We start from the raw sequence: 15,757 nt of genomic DNA on the forward strand, positions 1-15,757 counted from the left end.
TGTTTGGTACATGCAGTGCACTGATTTAAAAACAAGCATCTATAGTGCTTCTTTTGAAGATTTTTTTATTTAGTGAGAAAGGATTCTGAAAATGTTTTCCTATAAATATAAAAAAAATCTTTATTCTGAATACTGCCTTTACAAAATGTAACTGAATACAGACACTTTATATGTCTGTATTCTAAATACATATTTGCATATCCAATATGCAATTCCAAAGGTTGAGATAGATAGAATATATTACATAAACTCAGCAAAAACATTTGTAGAGCCAAAAAAGAAAACGTGAATAAAAAAAAAACTCACCTGTTAGCTTTTTATATTGCTTACACTTGATTGGTGCGTTTACAGTTATTGACCCAAGTGTCTGAACACCTGAAGGCCGTGTTTGATCAGTTGGTTCACAGGTGTAGTATTTTAAAAGGCAGTGCCTTGAAATGGCAAAGAAGTGACATCATGTTAGATTTCTGTGTCTAATGTAGAGAAGTGTGTTTGGTGTGAAGTGTTTTGCTAACAGTGTGAGGCTGAGAATGAGCTTAGAGTTGTGCAGATCTCGGCAGAACTTTCTCTTTCAGTGTCAGGTTTCACCAACTGTGTGTTATTTCTAAATGTATCATGTAAGCAATCGTAAAAAACTGTAACTTCAATCTGGATAGCAGAGGGCATCGGCAATGAACCCAGCCTGATGAAACACAAAGCACACTGAGCACTGTAGTCATGTGTCATTCTGTAGTCTGCATTATGCCCATAGTAGGAACTCTGGATCTAAACTCAATTTCTCTATGGCCAGTGTCAGGACCAAGAGCTCCCTGCCCTTGCCTGTCCAAACATATAAGTGTACCTCTAATATATTATGTACTGTAGTTTCTGTTCTCTAGATATAGTTAATTTCTTCAATAAGATTAAAAATAAAAGAATATTCAGTAAAAGGTAAAAAGGGACAAAAAGAAATACAAAGACTTCAGCTGCTGAGTTCTTGTGGAAGGAAGGAAAAGGCCTTCTTTATTGAGCTCAAGGTGGCAAGATGGTTCCCAGACAACCACAGTGCAAAGATCATCACGAAACGTCCCTTTTATATCCTGTTTGGGGTGATGAAGTAATCGCCCCTCCCTTTTACACAATTCCATATCATCTTAGAGCTCATTATATTCAAACTCTGCACTTTTCTTGGAAACCCTTATTTCCAAACCTACATGATGCCATTTTTTAAAAAAACATCTTAGCTTGGCTTGTACCAAGCCGCTCTGTCTCCTCAAGGTTATCAAACTGGCTATTGTGGCATATTATGAATCAACTCCAAAAACTGCTTTAAAGGTTCTTATCAGCTTACTCTGCTTTTTGGGGTCAGCTTGCCCTTTTCTTTTACTGTGTTGGCAAATGCTCACAAGCCTCTGGGGGCTTCTATAGCTCCAAAATCATTTAATCAGGCAAATCAAGGCCAATCCTTTGTGAAAGGATTAATATTTTCTTGTTAATCAACATTCCCTGCTTGGTTATTGATTATTTACTGATTTAAAGAAATATTTATTTAAAAACTCCATCACCAGAATGAATAGGATTTTGCAAAAATCACCTGTCGCACCAAACAAAATAAACAGAACCTGATATGTTTTGTCCTGTGTACATTTTTCTCCTGAATATTACTGGATCCTGCTGTTTGTTCTGATTTCTTTAAATCTGTCCTCACTTTGTACATGGAAATAAACTAACACATTGGTAAAGCATGATAGTTTACAAAATATACGTACTAGCCCATATTGGGCTAGTCTGCATCCTATAACTCTCCAATCAGAAGAAAGTCCCACTCTGGCCTTGAGGATATGTATAATACTCATATACTCTGAAAGCATAGCTTTACAAGATACAAATTGCTTTATGCTGAAAGAAGCTGAACTACATCAAAGCTACTCTGGAGAGAAGTCTTGCATGGTTAACTAAAGCTCCTTAAAGTAGTTTAAACTACTTGGTGAAAAAATAAATCAAATTGACTATGTAATGTGGTACAATATTATAACAGAATATAATGCAAAAAAAGTCACATACCAGCAAAAAATGCCACACAATTGAGTTTATTGTTAAAAGTGCCCACTTGATCACAGATCATATACATAAACCAAAAAACACCTATTCATGGGCAAATGTAAGGAATGTCAGCTTGTTTTGGCCCAAAACTGTAGTTTCAGTAGAAAACTACACAAACAGTGGTACCAAAGAGTAAATTTACCACTTGAATCAAATATAAATTTAGTTAAACTACCCACAAGCTACTGCAAAATGTAGTTAATGATTCTAGTTTAATAAGACGTTGTTCACTACTCCTCAACAGTGATGGATATACTGCAGTTGTATTTACTATAAAAGTCAAAGTGCATCATGTTTAAGGTTTACATAATGTGAACAGTAACAACTGAATAGCAAATATTTTACATTTTATTTACAATAGTAATAATAATAAATACATATATACATACTATAAATAACGTGTTAAATTGTTGTTTTGCCAGGCCCAAATAAAATTCATATTCATATTCATAGTGCCCAAAAATACAAAACCAGTCAAATTCAGGGCTGTGTGTTTTCTTGTTATAATTTGAAGAATTGTAATGTTATATCTTTAGATAGAGTGTAAAAGTCTGCTGCTGAAGCGTATGGCAGGTGAAAGACCCGCTCCGTCCAGTAGGTTTAACTTTATTTGTGTCATGTGATCTGAGGAGATCTGGGAGTTTGAGTTCTTATTCGTAGCCCAAACTCGTTATGTGTGTTATACTCTCTTTGCCCTGTCGTCTAGCGTGAGCGCACTCACAAAGAAAAGACAGGCTGGCGTGACGTTTGTGATGGTTGCGTTTTAGTAATCTAGTCGTGTAGTGTGCGCCCAGGCTTTCCCGGATTTCCATATATGGGCTTAAGAGCATGGCACCGCCCACAGAACGAGACAGTGAGTCACGCTCACTTCGTCTTTCCAACCAGGCGGTTTAACACGCTAGCCGACCATACAAGCCACTTGTCCATTCATACATGAATCAAGATCCAGTTCAAAAGCTCCGCAATGGCGTTTATTCACAGAAAATAAAGGTACAATAAAAGAAGAGCGTGGTCCAGCGGTCTGTCATGTTACAGCACACTGCGCTCTTATCACTGCGCGGCAGATCCGTCTTAAGGAGACAGCACATATTCGCTTGAACATTATTTTCTTCTTTTTTTGTGAAATACTGTTACCTTGTTATCTTAATATCCTGGCAATACTTGTGTTCCACAGTCTACAGCACTGTAATAAATGAAAATACATATTTTTTTGGCGGGATATGCAAAATGACAAGGAAATAAACGGTCCAATCAGCGCTGTGGGTAAACTACACAACCAACCCGCTCTGGCCATGGCAGGCCTGACAGGCGCTCATTGGATTTATTTTTCCCGCACCAACTTTGAAACCACGGCGCCAAGTTCAGTCTCTACATTAGCTGCTGTTGTGACAGAGCGCACCTGCCGCCTGAGCGCCGCTGTGTCATTCTGCTGGAGGAGGTAAGTCACTTTTACAACTTATAACCCGATGAACACAGTTAACGTCACACTATGACCTGCAGCTCAGTTAAACAACGCGACCTATACAACTCACATACACGACATGTCCATACAACATGAGGCAGACGCGCTCTTTGTAAGCTCCAGAATTGATTTTCAATTTTTAATGCTTACTTATCAGGCTGTTCATAACGAGGCTCCAGCATACATCACTGAGCTCTTACGTCCTCTTCATAGCGCGAGAACTTTAAGGTCTTCAAATCAGGGGTTATTAACGGTTCCACGTACTAACTTAAAATCAAAGGGGCACCGGGCTTTTGCAGTTTATGCTCCAAAATTGTGGAATAATCTTCCTACTGATGTCAGACTCTCTGAATCAATTGAGGTTTTTAAAAATCGTTTAAAGACTTATTTTGATTCTCTTGTTTTTAACAGCTTTTGATCAATGTGCTTTATAAGCCGTGTGCATTTGAGTATTTAAACTGTGTGTATTACTTATTTGAGTATATAATCATAACGATCTTAACTGTCTTGTAATTTATTTGTAAGTACTTTGTAAAGCACTTTGTGAGTCACTCTGTAAAAGTGCTATATAAATAAAGTTTTACTTACTTACTCACTTTGAGTCTGACACACCAACTAACGTTAGACTAAAACACAGATTCTTGCCAAAGAAAACAAAGTTCACTACTAGCTGGCAGTTCAGTAGCAGCCGAGAGCGTAAGGTAAATAAACGGTATGGTTAGAGATTCGGTGACCCGCTCAACGTTCATGTAAACATCCGCTTTGTTTTGGCGGTTAAAAAGAAGTTTCCCGCGATTAAATAAGAATCTGTTCTACGTCACGGCTCATTGTACCGTTTTTAGGATGCTGTCTTTGTATGCTTGTCATAAGCTGGACAGTAATGGGTTAAAATTGCATCTGTGTGGAAACCCAGGTTCATTTCTAGAGTCGTGCACACGCTCAACATAGATTTGAAACGCAGAGATACTTGCGTAAATGACGCTGAGAGTCCTAATGCTTAAGGTCCATTCAGTGCAGTAAGCTGCTGTATTCCCAGTGGGCCAAATGAAGCGACGGGCTATTTGAACGTATCGAAATATCTCAGATCTCCGTGAAAACAAAAGCAGTTAAACCAGTGTAAGGACAGGCTGCACCGCTGCGTGTCAGCTGAATGAGTCAGATATGAATGCGGATCCGGGAAATGAGTAAATGGGCGTGTTTTACAGAGCACATGGTCGACCATCTCCAGCGTGGCTTTCCATACTTTACAGACATTCAGCTACTTATATTTCATTATTCCACACCTGAACCTCTTCCCTCAGGTAAGAAACTGAATATAGACGACACAGACTACGTAAATGATCGTGTTGTTATGAATAGGCTACTTTAATATAGAGCTTAGCCTGTAGATAACCAGTCAAGCTAGTTTAATGTTGGATAACTTTGTGTAAGGTCTTTTTATTTTGTGCTGACAGGATTGTGCTTTGAGGCTAAACACTGTATCTTATCTGAAATGTTAAGGTTAAAGAAATGTTGCTTTTGATAAACTGTAAGGAGTAGACTGAATATTTAACATTGTACCAAACATATGCCACACAGGCTAAGCGATCTTACTTTTTCTTTTTTTTGGTAAACATAATCTGCATAACCTCTTAACGACACAACTTACATAACGACAAAGACATAGAGACGTAGAGGAGAGCACGATAGTAAGATGTTTGACCTTGGCAAGAACAAAAAGACAAAGAGAAGGAAACGTCATACAAATAAAGAGGACAGTAGTTATTATATTTGAGCTGCAAGGAAAGTTTGAGAGCTGTTGTTCGCTAAATTAACTTACAACTTTTACATCTTACTGCATTTTCCACTTTGATAGTCCAGCCATATTTTACTTTAGACCATGTCTATGTTGTGGAAGAGTGTGTTCTTCAGACAGGCTGTCTAGAATATCAGCAGCTGTATCTCTCACTATTTGGGGTCCACTGTATGTCTGACTCCCAGTCCAGTACTCATTGGGTTTCTCTAACAGAGAGCTGGGATGAAGGATTCTCCAGTTCTGCTGAGTCTGTGCCAGAATTCATACCAAAATTAAGACAAACTGTGGGACTGTGTGCAGTAAACATGTAAAAATAGCTCTATAGCTCATCACATTCTTAAAACTCTTTTCCACTTTTCCCGTCATGCCGAAATTTTATCATGGCCAGTGAATATTTGAATTCAAGGTGTCCAAATTTAGTATTAATTTGCAGTATTTTCCTTTCATTCTATTTATTACTAATATTTGTCTGCGCTTGTTTTTAGACCAAATTGCAAGATGAAATGTGCATTAAATAAAAGGTGAGTAAACGCATTAATTATCATGCTGGTACAGTGAATTGAAACATTTTGGATTTGTGGTTCTGGTCTGTGAGTTTGTGGTCATATCTAGCCTTTGGCTCCAGTGTTTGTTATTGTCATGAGATATTTGTGGCTAAGTGAAACTAGCAGAACATGGTCAACTTTTGATTCTCTAAACTAAACAATTTCTGCTCTGACAGAGGCCTTGTGGCCGTCATCTTTTTCATTCTGGGAATGGGGACACTTCTTCCATGGAATTTCTTCACAACTGCCTTTGCTGTAAGAGAACAGTGACATTTTTTGTGAAAGTGCATTACGTCCTATGTTGTTATTTACAACTGTTTATCTGACTCAAAATTGATGTGCTGTCTTTCACAGTATTTCAATGAACGTCTGAGTCCGACAACAGTGAACAATGTCACCGACTCTGGCCAGACAGATCGATACATGTTCAACAACATGTGTGTGCTGATTTCCCAGCTTCCTTTGCTGCTGTTCACCCTCCTGAACTCCTTTCTTTATCAGCAGTGAGTATTTTGTGACTTTTTTTCCAATGTTCCTGCTTGACGTTGGGGGGCTGGAGTGCGTGGTGTTTTTTACATATTGCTTTCTGATCATGACCTGTGCTGTACTGATCTGAAATCTGTTTATTACTCTGTAGTATCGCAGAGAAGATAAGGATAGTTGGAAGCATGGTCTTTATATTACTGCTCTTCATCCTTACTGCTGCTTTGGTGAAGGTGAAAATGGAGCAGGACCTTTTCTACAACATTACAATGACAACCATCTGGTTCATCAACAGTATGTTCACTCATTAATCAGACGTAATACATAATTAAAAAGACACTTTTACGCTAGCATTACTGTTGATAATGCTAAAACACGACAGTTGTAGCTTTACTTGAATTTTGTTACCTGTCATAACATGATAACAATTCTCAATCTCTCACTTGCTAGTGTTTGGGGCGGTGTTACAGGGCAGTCTGTTTGGTCTGGTTGGGAAGCTCCCTCAGAAGTACAGCTCCTCTTTTATGAGTGGCCAGGCTGTGGCTGGCATCTTCTCTGCTGTTGCCATGTTGATTTCACAGATATGTAAGTCCCTGGAAGCTTCGCCTGCAAAACCTGCCTTTGCATTCTGTACATTAAAAGTCTGTATCCAGTTTTGCTGGTCCTGTGTGAACGTTTCCCTAAAAGCTCTCGGTTGTCTCTTTAGCTGAAGCTGACAATGAGAATGCGGCTTTGGGCTACTTTCTGACTCCCTGTGCTGCTACACTCCTCACACTGTGCTGTTACCTACTGCTGTCTCACCTGGTAGGTCACTTTTTGACTGATATGAACAGTAAGTTCATAAATTGTATGTTTTTTCATTGTACCTATTCCACAAAAATCCTGTGCTGCCACTTTTTTTTGTTTTATTTTTGAACACGGCAGTTTGAATACAGCCGTTGTCAATTCATCATGAATGGATGAATACATATATATATATATATATATATATATATATATATATATATATATATATATATATATATATATATACACACACACACACACACACACACACACACACACTGGGTAGCAACAATATGTTAATACGTAAGAATATGGGAATGCAATCATTACATTAGTCCTTCAAGATTGCTCAGTGTGGTTAATATTTAATATTACCAGTTTTACCAACTTTTTTTTTATATATTTCAGAAATATGAAGAAGATGGGCTTGGTAACAATGGGGACACCAAGAAAGAGGCAACTTTAAAGCAAACGGGTAAGTTTCACATATTTTTAAATAACGCATGAGGCTGGCACACTGATGTCACCTGTTGGTCTCATTTTTGCTAAAATTGATAACTCTCAGGTCTTAATGGCAGCTTGCCTGTTGCTTTTTGTGTGTTTGCTGTAGAGAGCGTGACCTTGGTCAAGGTGAAGCTCAGTGAGCCTGCCTATGGTCCAGACTGCGGTGGTCAGAACAATTTAACTGCAGCTATAAGAGAGAAGCAAGAAGAGCAGTATGAAGAGAAGTTACCAGTGCTAGCAGTCCTTAAAAAGGTAGATTTTTAAATATTTTAGAATTATTCAGGATCTGTAATATGTAGGATTCTAGAACATGTATGCAAATAAACTAGTTCAAATCAATTAATTCCTATCATTTTGATGTTTTCTTATTATTTCAGATTTGGGTGATGGCCTTGTGTGTGACTTGTGTTTTTATGGTCACCCTATCAGTTTTCCCTGCCATCACTGTGCTGGTGAAACCAGATGCCCTGTTTACAGGGATATGGAGTAGGTTTCCATTGCTTTCCACAACACACTGTTTTTTTTTCTAAAAAGTGAAGAATGGCATGATCCACATTATGGGAATTCAAATTGATCTTTCCCTTTTTCTCTTTCAGTGGACATTTTTACTGCCCTCTGCTGTTTCCTAGTCTTCAACATAATGGACTGGATTGGCCGAAGTGTCACCTCAGTTGTTCAATGGGTTAGCATCAGTATGCTTTGTTTAAACCAATAAATAAAAATAAAAAAACATTTGAGGCACATACAATTTGTGTAATTAATGTTAGTTTTTCCTTTGTTTTGTTTGAATGAATGTTTAATTTTATAATTTATCATTTGTAACATTTTTTTCATTTGGAAAACCTCTGAAAAAAAATCTGACACTTGATATTTGTTCCCCTAGCCCTCAAAGGAGAGCCGTCTCTTCCCGATCCTTGTGGTGGCCCGACTGATCTTCATCCCAGCGTTCATGTTGTGCAACATTCCATCGCGCCATCTACCAGTAGTTTTCAAACATGAATTTGCCTATATACTTATCATGTCATTGTTTGCTATGACAAATGGGTACTTTGCCTGTCTCTGCATGTCCTATGCACCACAGTAAGTACAAATTGAACTTATTGAACCTTGAATAATGTAGTCTTAAAGTAGCATTCTATTCAAAATCTATCATTTACTAAATGTTATTTTGTTACTGTTGAAGACTGTTAAGACTATTTACTACTACTGCCTAAACATCTTGAACTTGTATCATTGTTACTGATTGTAGACGGTGTTGTATACACAGCTCAGTAATAGCTCTGTATACTTATACTCTCGCTCATTTTTTGCTCACTAGGTTGGTGAGGCCTAAAGATGCAGAGACAACTGGGGCTCTGATGACCTTCTTCCTGGCTTTGGGGCTGTCCCTAGGAGCTGCGCTCTCTTTTGTGCTGAAAATGCTAATATAGCTTTTACTGGTGACTCTCCTGGGTGTTATTAATACTCAAGTCAGAAATGACTTAAAATGCTTTGCTTTTATGATCTGTGTTTGTATGTGTGTGTGTGTGTGTGTGTATATATATATATATAATTTATACAGTACTGTGCAGAAGTTTGACACCCAATTAAAAAAAAAAATCATTTTTATTCACAAGATGTATGTTTATAAAAATTAGAATAGATGCAGATAAATGTAAAGATAAATGCAGTAAAATACTTGATTAACACGTTTATATAAAATTTGACCTTTTATATCAAATTTTCTCAGGTGCCTAAAACAGTACTTTATTTTGTGGGTTCAGAATCAGGATTGTTGTCCTTGTCAACCAACAAAGGTGATGATTGACGATTGCAACAGTTAGGTCTATATGAACATTGGTTTACTCAGTAAAGCAACTAGCTGAACTATTTATAATATAGTTATTAAGAAGACCTCTGCAGTCTTTTGGTCAATCTTAGATTCAAGACACCTTTTGATCTTCGCTTGTAACACTGAAACTGGCACTTACTCACTCGGTCACTTTCTCTTTAACTCAATCCCTCTGTTACGCTCTTTTTCCTTTCACTCCTTTTTCACTCACTCTTTGTGAATAGATAACTAATTGGACCTGGTTATAAAATTACAACCTATAAATTATTTATAACAGCTGCAGTTGAAAAACCTTTAAAGATGAGTTTATGAATATTATAACACCATAACATTTATTTCACCAAACATTTTTTTCAGCGTTCCACCACTATTCTTTCTTAGATTTCAACTAAAACACTGTATGATCTCTAACATGCTCTTAACATGCAGCATATTATTTTTAAATGTCTTTTTTACTGTTACTGATAACTCAGTGCCCGGCTCTAGAGGATTTCATTAAGAAGCCCTTAATTGCTTGGTTTATTAGTTAGTGCTAGGTATAAAAAAAGCTTTGTAATTTTGGAGAAATCATCTCTAGCAGTGAAACCTACAGCAAAATGTATTGCAGAGCTTACAGAAAACTACCCAACTGCCATCATGTGACCAAATTATGAAAAACGAGTTATTTTAAAGGCAAAATATATTAAAAAAAAAAAAAATAACATCAACAATGTCTTACTTAAATTACTATTGTAATCTAAAAAAATCTGTCAGCAAATTTCAGAACTGTACAGCCTACTCTAATTTGGCAATATGGGCAGGCTCGATATTGGCACCAAATAGTGCAAATGAAATAATCAGACTGATTATGCCAGTTACTTCACTGACATGCTGTAATGACAGGGAATTTTTATTTGTTTAAATTATTGAGTGCATGTTTTGTGTGTTTTATTTTCTGTTTTATGTTTGTTTTAGTGAACTTTTATATAAAACTTTTTTACATTCTAAATTATTATATAGTCACTGTTCAAAATATGTTTCTAAAATATTAACTTTACAAGACAATACAAGAACATTCCTAACTTTTACTGCAGCCTCATTTAAAGACATTTAATCAATTCAAGTATTTTTTGAACATTTCTGCTAGTCCAATCCTCATGAAAAGTTGACTATTTAAATAGCTGCTTTGTTCAAATGATGCAGAAAAGTAAAAATGGATTAAAATGATACAATATATTTATTTAATGTTTTATATTATTTTTTTAAATATTTGGGCAGTGACTATATTTGTACTTTTTCTATGTACATGTATTTAAATTTTGCATTTACACTGTCTTTTCATTTCTTTTTTTTTATATGACTATTGTAAAAACTTGCTAAGAATTTCTTGTGGTGAAGTTTTACTTTTGTGAAAGTACATACCTTAAAAAATTGAAAATCAGGTCAATTTAAAATTTAGTTTCACAGATTTTTGAGTTACTATAAAATTGTAACCTTAATTTTAAGTTGACCTAGTGTAGTATTATTTAGTTGTTTTTTTTTTATAGTGAGCTATTTTTTTCATTCTGTACTAAAAATCTGGGTCAAATATTGTACAGAAAATAGGCCTGTTTCAAACCGGACACACGATGTTACAACACCAAGCAACCATCTACATATCACTCATATTTCCTTTAAAATAAGGCAGCTATTTTGTGCTTTTGATTTGAAGTAGAGAGATTGTTTGCACTAAATCAGGACAGAGGGAAAACAAAAATGTGACTTTCACAAATAAATGTGCTTTTGTGTCTTATCATTGCTAGTGTCTGGTCATGCATTCACCCACATCTGTGTGTCCTGAAGTAAGTACACTGTACTTCATGTGGTAAGAAATTACTGTTCAATTAATAAATACTTTGATTGAACAAATGGTTCATTTAATATTGAATAAAATGAGTGAATTTACTTTTTACCACATTAAGTTTTTTTTAGTGTATGCTGTTGAATAATGATGTATTGACTCCACCTGCAGGTCCTTTTTGAAGGTTCTCTGTGTGCAGTGTGGGGGTGGCAGCTCTTCTTTTAGCAGAGCGCAGAGCTTCCGCTGGCCTGCTCCAGTATCACTTAGAAACTAAGAAACACTGGTCTAGACCAGACTAGCAAATAAATAAGATCTATTAAAACAACCAAAAAAGGAAGTAGTAGATAAGCTTGGTAAAGGCTGTGAGTGGGCATATACAATGCTGTAAGTTAGACAACACCATTTTATTTGTTCCATTTCCAGTGAAAATGGTCATAATTTATTCATTTTTCCATTAAAGGAAAGATATTTAACACAAAACCTCCAGCACTGAGCACATCTATGTTCTAAATTTACTCTCCTGCCTCTTCCATTCTCCCAGTCTTAAATCCAGCCAGTTACAGCGGTGTCCTCCTCACAAAAGCTGCTCCCAAAGATCTCGCTAACACCATGTTCCCCTTCAAACAGACACTAACCCTTACACAAGCAACTACATATACACACCTAAGATGTCCTGCCCACTTTTATGTCCATCTAGAATGACTAAAGGTGGTATTTCTGAGGAGGTTAGGTAAAATAATCCACTTGCTTAAAGGAGGGGAAAGACAAATGAAAAAAATGGAAAATTAAATTCAAGAAATGATTAAAAGATGGGATCCAACAACCATTCAAGAGTGGTAGACCACAAAAAAAAATCCTCGAGATAAACAATACTTAACACTTCCATCTTTGAGACAGAGGAGGAAATCAAGCTTCAAAAATCCACAGGTGTTTCCGTCCATCCACTGTGAAAGAACAATGCTGGGAGTCTGAAAGGATGTGTAGCTGTCAAGAAGCCATTACTGAGAAAAGCAAGTAGACAAAAAAGAAGAAAACTTGCATTAAGACACCAAAACAGGACTTCATTTTATGGACTGGATCTAAGCTTGTAATTGGTATTACTTGAATTGCGAGAAGCAGAAAAAGCATTTCTGCTCATGTTTTCTGTATCAAAATGTAGAAAAATGTCAATAATGGTGAGTTCAGACACTGCTAATAAAATGTAAATACAAAACAGATACATTTAGAATTTGAAGACTGGCAGTTCAGCTCTGTTGCTGCTCAGTAGTTCTACAGTGAACCTGTATTTCGTTTGTTTGTAGACTGGTTATTAAAGAACAAGAGAGAAGGCGTACCGCATCACAGCATATTAAGCCCACTGAAAACCACATGGGGGAAATTTATTGAAGATTATAAAATTGCATATCATAGTGACCTCAATATCATCCAAAACAAGCTGCATAAAATGTTGATATTTATGTTCAATTGACCACAAAGAACACTGATGCATACAGATCAAATTGACCCCAATGATAATAGGAGGGTTAAAACTAAGCCTATTTAGCAAAAAGAGGCCCTGAATTTGAGTTAATTTAGTGGCCACAAAGTATGCCTACAGATAAGCTGATAGAATCCATATTTTGATGTGCTCTTTTGCAGGGTTTAGTCCATCACTTATTCTGAGCAGATATTTTTAAGCCATTTTCCACATTAACATCTTGGAGAATCTTAATGGCCCTACTCTATAACTACTCCAGTCCACAAAACTTTGCCACTTTAAAGTTATGAAGATCAGACATTTGCATTTGATCACAGGAGAAGATGGACAGTTATTACACATTACTGTATTACAATGTGGCCCCCACACAGTCTGAACCAGTGTGAGAAGTAATGTGGATGTGTTTAATGTAGCCCATTTACGGATTTTGATTATTAATGTTGTTGAGGCAACAATATGTGGCATCACTTGGTAAAATCTACAAATTAAAAGCACTACAAATGTCTTGCAAGACAGCAAAATAAACAGAACATGACACTGGATTATTTTCTTGAATATTTTATTTATTTTCCTCCAAAATGGTGACAAGATGGGGAAGAGGAGGCTTTGACTGAAAATGCCAATCTGCATGAAACTTTGCGACTTTGGACATCCCTTAGCAGTTCTGCCATTGCACGTAATTTGATGTCAACTCAGGGGACATAAGCCTAATAGCATTTCTCAGGGCATTGCAGCAAAGCCATCCAATACGCCTCACAGTATTCCTGGAGTTAGACTTTTTGGGCTTCCTTGGTAGGAAACATAAGAGAGGAGGTGACTAGTAAGAGCAAAGGTGCCACTACAGGGTACAGGGATGTGTGTGTGCATAGTGTCGGGAGGGGGTGTTGCTGTTCTACAAGTCACTCTCTCCATACAGGGCGCTGGAGAAGGAGATGTAGTCCAGAGCATCTGTTGGAACATCAGCTCCGACATATTGGGTCATGCGGCTGATGCAATACTCGGCCTGCTCTGGAGGCAGCTCCCGTCTCAGCTCCTCCACTGTAATGTATAGCTGAAAAACAGTCAAGATAGGCAGAATGAACAATCCTGGGTTACACCAATTTAGGGGTGTTGGCAGGACTTTCAAGCACTTTATAGATAATCTTTATAGATCGTTTTATACTAAACTGAACATTAGAACAATCTTAAATCTCAGAGCATTTAACAGTTACATCCTCTTATCTTATCCTTTACAGTTATTACTTACAGTCACCAAATCCTGGTCCTGGACATCTACCACTATGAAGAGTTCAGATCCAACACACCTGGCTCTAATACTTAGACGCTCCTGAAGGCCTTCACTACCTGAATCAGGTGTGTTTGATTAGGGCTGGAGTGTAGGGTGGTAGATCTCCATGACCAGGACTGGCCACCCCCGCACTAGCTGCTCACCTTCATTACTAAAACTACTAGCAAAACCACATCAGTCCACCCTTAGTTATAGCTGAAATATGTAGTTAATACTGTGATTGCAATTCCATTTCTCCGATATGTAATTTGAGTCACAATTCCTTTTTTCTGATATGACTGTGTTTCCTTCTAGAATGTATGCAAAGATACAGAAAGCTCACCTTATCAGATGCCAAGATCTTGAAGGATGCCATGACCTGTTCAGCAGTGTCTGTCTCAGCTGTCTCTCTGGTCATGAAGTCAATGAAGGCCTGGAAGGTGACCGCTCCTGTGTTGTTGGGGTCCACCAGGGTCATAATACGTGCAAATTCAACTTCACCCTGTAGCATTAGAAGAAAGGACTGGCTTATAATGGATTACAAATCATTGTTTATCAGTATGTATTCTGTCCTGACTGAGACAGGCTACAATCACACACATCTATCACCTAACTATGGATTTCTGTTAAAATTTCATGTAAAGTTAACTTTATATTTTGTAATTATGGAATATGTAAGCTGCATGTTTGGTATGTGACCTCACACTCACCAGATCGTAGCCCATAGAGATGAGACAAGCACGGAAATCATCTGGGTCCATCATGCCATTCCTCTTCTGCAAATCCAACAGATAAGAGGATTGCTCACATTAGCTAAACATAAAACCTGGCCAAGTGCCTAATTCTAAAGTTCTAAGCAGAAGAATACAGCTGAATACGGGGCGATGTAACATCAGATTCCACTTTCTCACCCTGTCAAAGTGGTTGAAGGAGGCTCTGAACTCATTGAGCTGCTCCTGGCTGATGCCTTTGGCATCACGGGTCAGGATCTGGTTTTCCACCTCGTTGATGGTGCGTGCAATGGTGGTGAGCAGCTGCTCCCAGCCCACACGGACATGCTACACAACAGAAATGGATGAGTGCGGATGCATGCCAATCGCAAAAATATGACCGTGGCAGACTGAGATAAAACAGAAGGTGCACAACTGGTTGAACTAACATACTAGCATAAAGATAAATGTACCTCCATGGTGTAGTTAGTGTGCTTGTTATCAAAGATAAGACCCTCCTGACTGAGTTGGTGGTCTCCCTCCAGCTTGTCAATGTTGGATTTGTAGTTGATGATGTTCTGTTCATACTGTTTCAGATTGCTCATCTGTTCCTCCAGTGACCCAGCAATGTCAATGGACACATGGCTGATCTCCTGGATACAGATTTAGGATGGGTGTGATTTAGGGACAGTCTTAGATGGGAAAAAAACAGCACTGTGTTATTGGTGTAAGCCTGCTCTTTAGTACCTCCATCTTGGTCTGAATCCAGGGTCCAATGATATTGGCCTGGGCAGCAAACTGGCGTCTCAGCCTCTCATTGGACTGCTGCCTGGCCACCTCCTCCTGCAGCATTTGATCACGCATTGGGACCAGCTGTTTGACCTGTTTGGTGGGAAAAGAGGACAGAGAAGAACAGTCTCAGACAGTGGTAGGCTAAGTAATAACATGGCAATGGTTCTATAGAAGTGGAAGTTGTGTGAAATGGATATCACAGAA

The 15,757-nt window shown here is 37.7% G+C and overlaps 2 protein-coding genes across 3 annotated transcripts in view; one reads left to right on the forward strand and one right to left on the reverse strand.

The window, feature by feature from the left end:
• Positions 1–3,362: 3,362 nt before the first annotated feature.
• Positions 3,363–10,248, forward strand: slc29a2 (solute carrier family 29 member 2). Of its 2 annotated transcripts, none has more exons than XM_017698536.2 (13): positions 3,363–3,520; positions 5,825–5,860; positions 6,061–6,139; positions 6,239–6,387; positions 6,522–6,661; positions 6,818–6,952; positions 7,074–7,171; positions 7,562–7,628; positions 7,764–7,909; positions 8,035–8,143; positions 8,254–8,339; positions 8,541–8,737; positions 8,976–10,248. In XM_017698536.2, the coding sequence occupies exons 1-13, from the start codon at positions 3,375–3,377 to the stop codon at positions 9,085–9,087; spliced, it is 1,500 nt and encodes a 499-aa protein (XP_017554025.2). In that variant the 5' UTR covers positions 3,363–3,374; the 3' UTR covers positions 9,088–10,248. The 2 variants fall into 2 exon arrangements, with proteins under 2 accessions (XP_017554025.2, XP_017554026.1); XM_017698537.2 differs by lacking the exon at positions 3,363–3,520 and adding an exon at positions 4,656–4,845.
• Positions 10,249–13,676: 3,428 nt separating this feature from the next.
• Positions 13,677–15,757, reverse strand: part of actn3a (actinin alpha 3a) — a 28,271-nt gene continuing 26,190 nt past the window's right edge. Inside the window, exons 16-21 of the mRNA XM_017698748.2 lie at positions 15,509–15,643; positions 15,235–15,414; positions 14,963–15,109; positions 14,762–14,827; positions 14,395–14,553; positions 13,677–13,835 (exon numbers count right to left, since the gene is read on the reverse strand). Of these exons, the coding sequence (XP_017554237.1) occupies positions 13,677–13,835; positions 14,395–14,553; positions 14,762–14,827; positions 14,963–15,109; positions 15,235–15,414; positions 15,509–15,643 (846 nt within the window). The remainder of the gene's footprint in view (positions 13,836–14,394; positions 14,554–14,761; positions 14,828–14,962; positions 15,110–15,234; positions 15,415–15,508; positions 15,644–15,757) is intronic.

This window comes from Pygocentrus nattereri, chromosome 16 (assembly GCF_015220715.1).
Source record: "Pygocentrus nattereri isolate fPygNat1 chromosome 16, fPygNat1.pri, whole genome shotgun sequence".
NCBI classification, from domain to species: domain Eukaryota; kingdom Metazoa; phylum Chordata; class Actinopteri; order Characiformes; family Serrasalmidae; genus Pygocentrus; species Pygocentrus nattereri.

Coding starts and splice junctions, on each gene's coding strand:
- slc29a2 (XM_017698536.2), top strand. CDS start 3,375: ATGGCAGGCCTGACAGGCGCTCATTGGATTTATTTTTCCCGCACCAAC. Junction 7,629..7,763: donor GGCAACTTTAAAGCAAACGG/GTAAGTTTCACA, acceptor TGTTTGCTGTAG/AGAGCGTGACCTTGGTCAAG. Junction 7,910..8,034: donor TGCTAGCAGTCCTTAAAAAG/GTAGATTTTTAA, acceptor TTATTATTTCAG/ATTTGGGTGATGGCCTTGTG.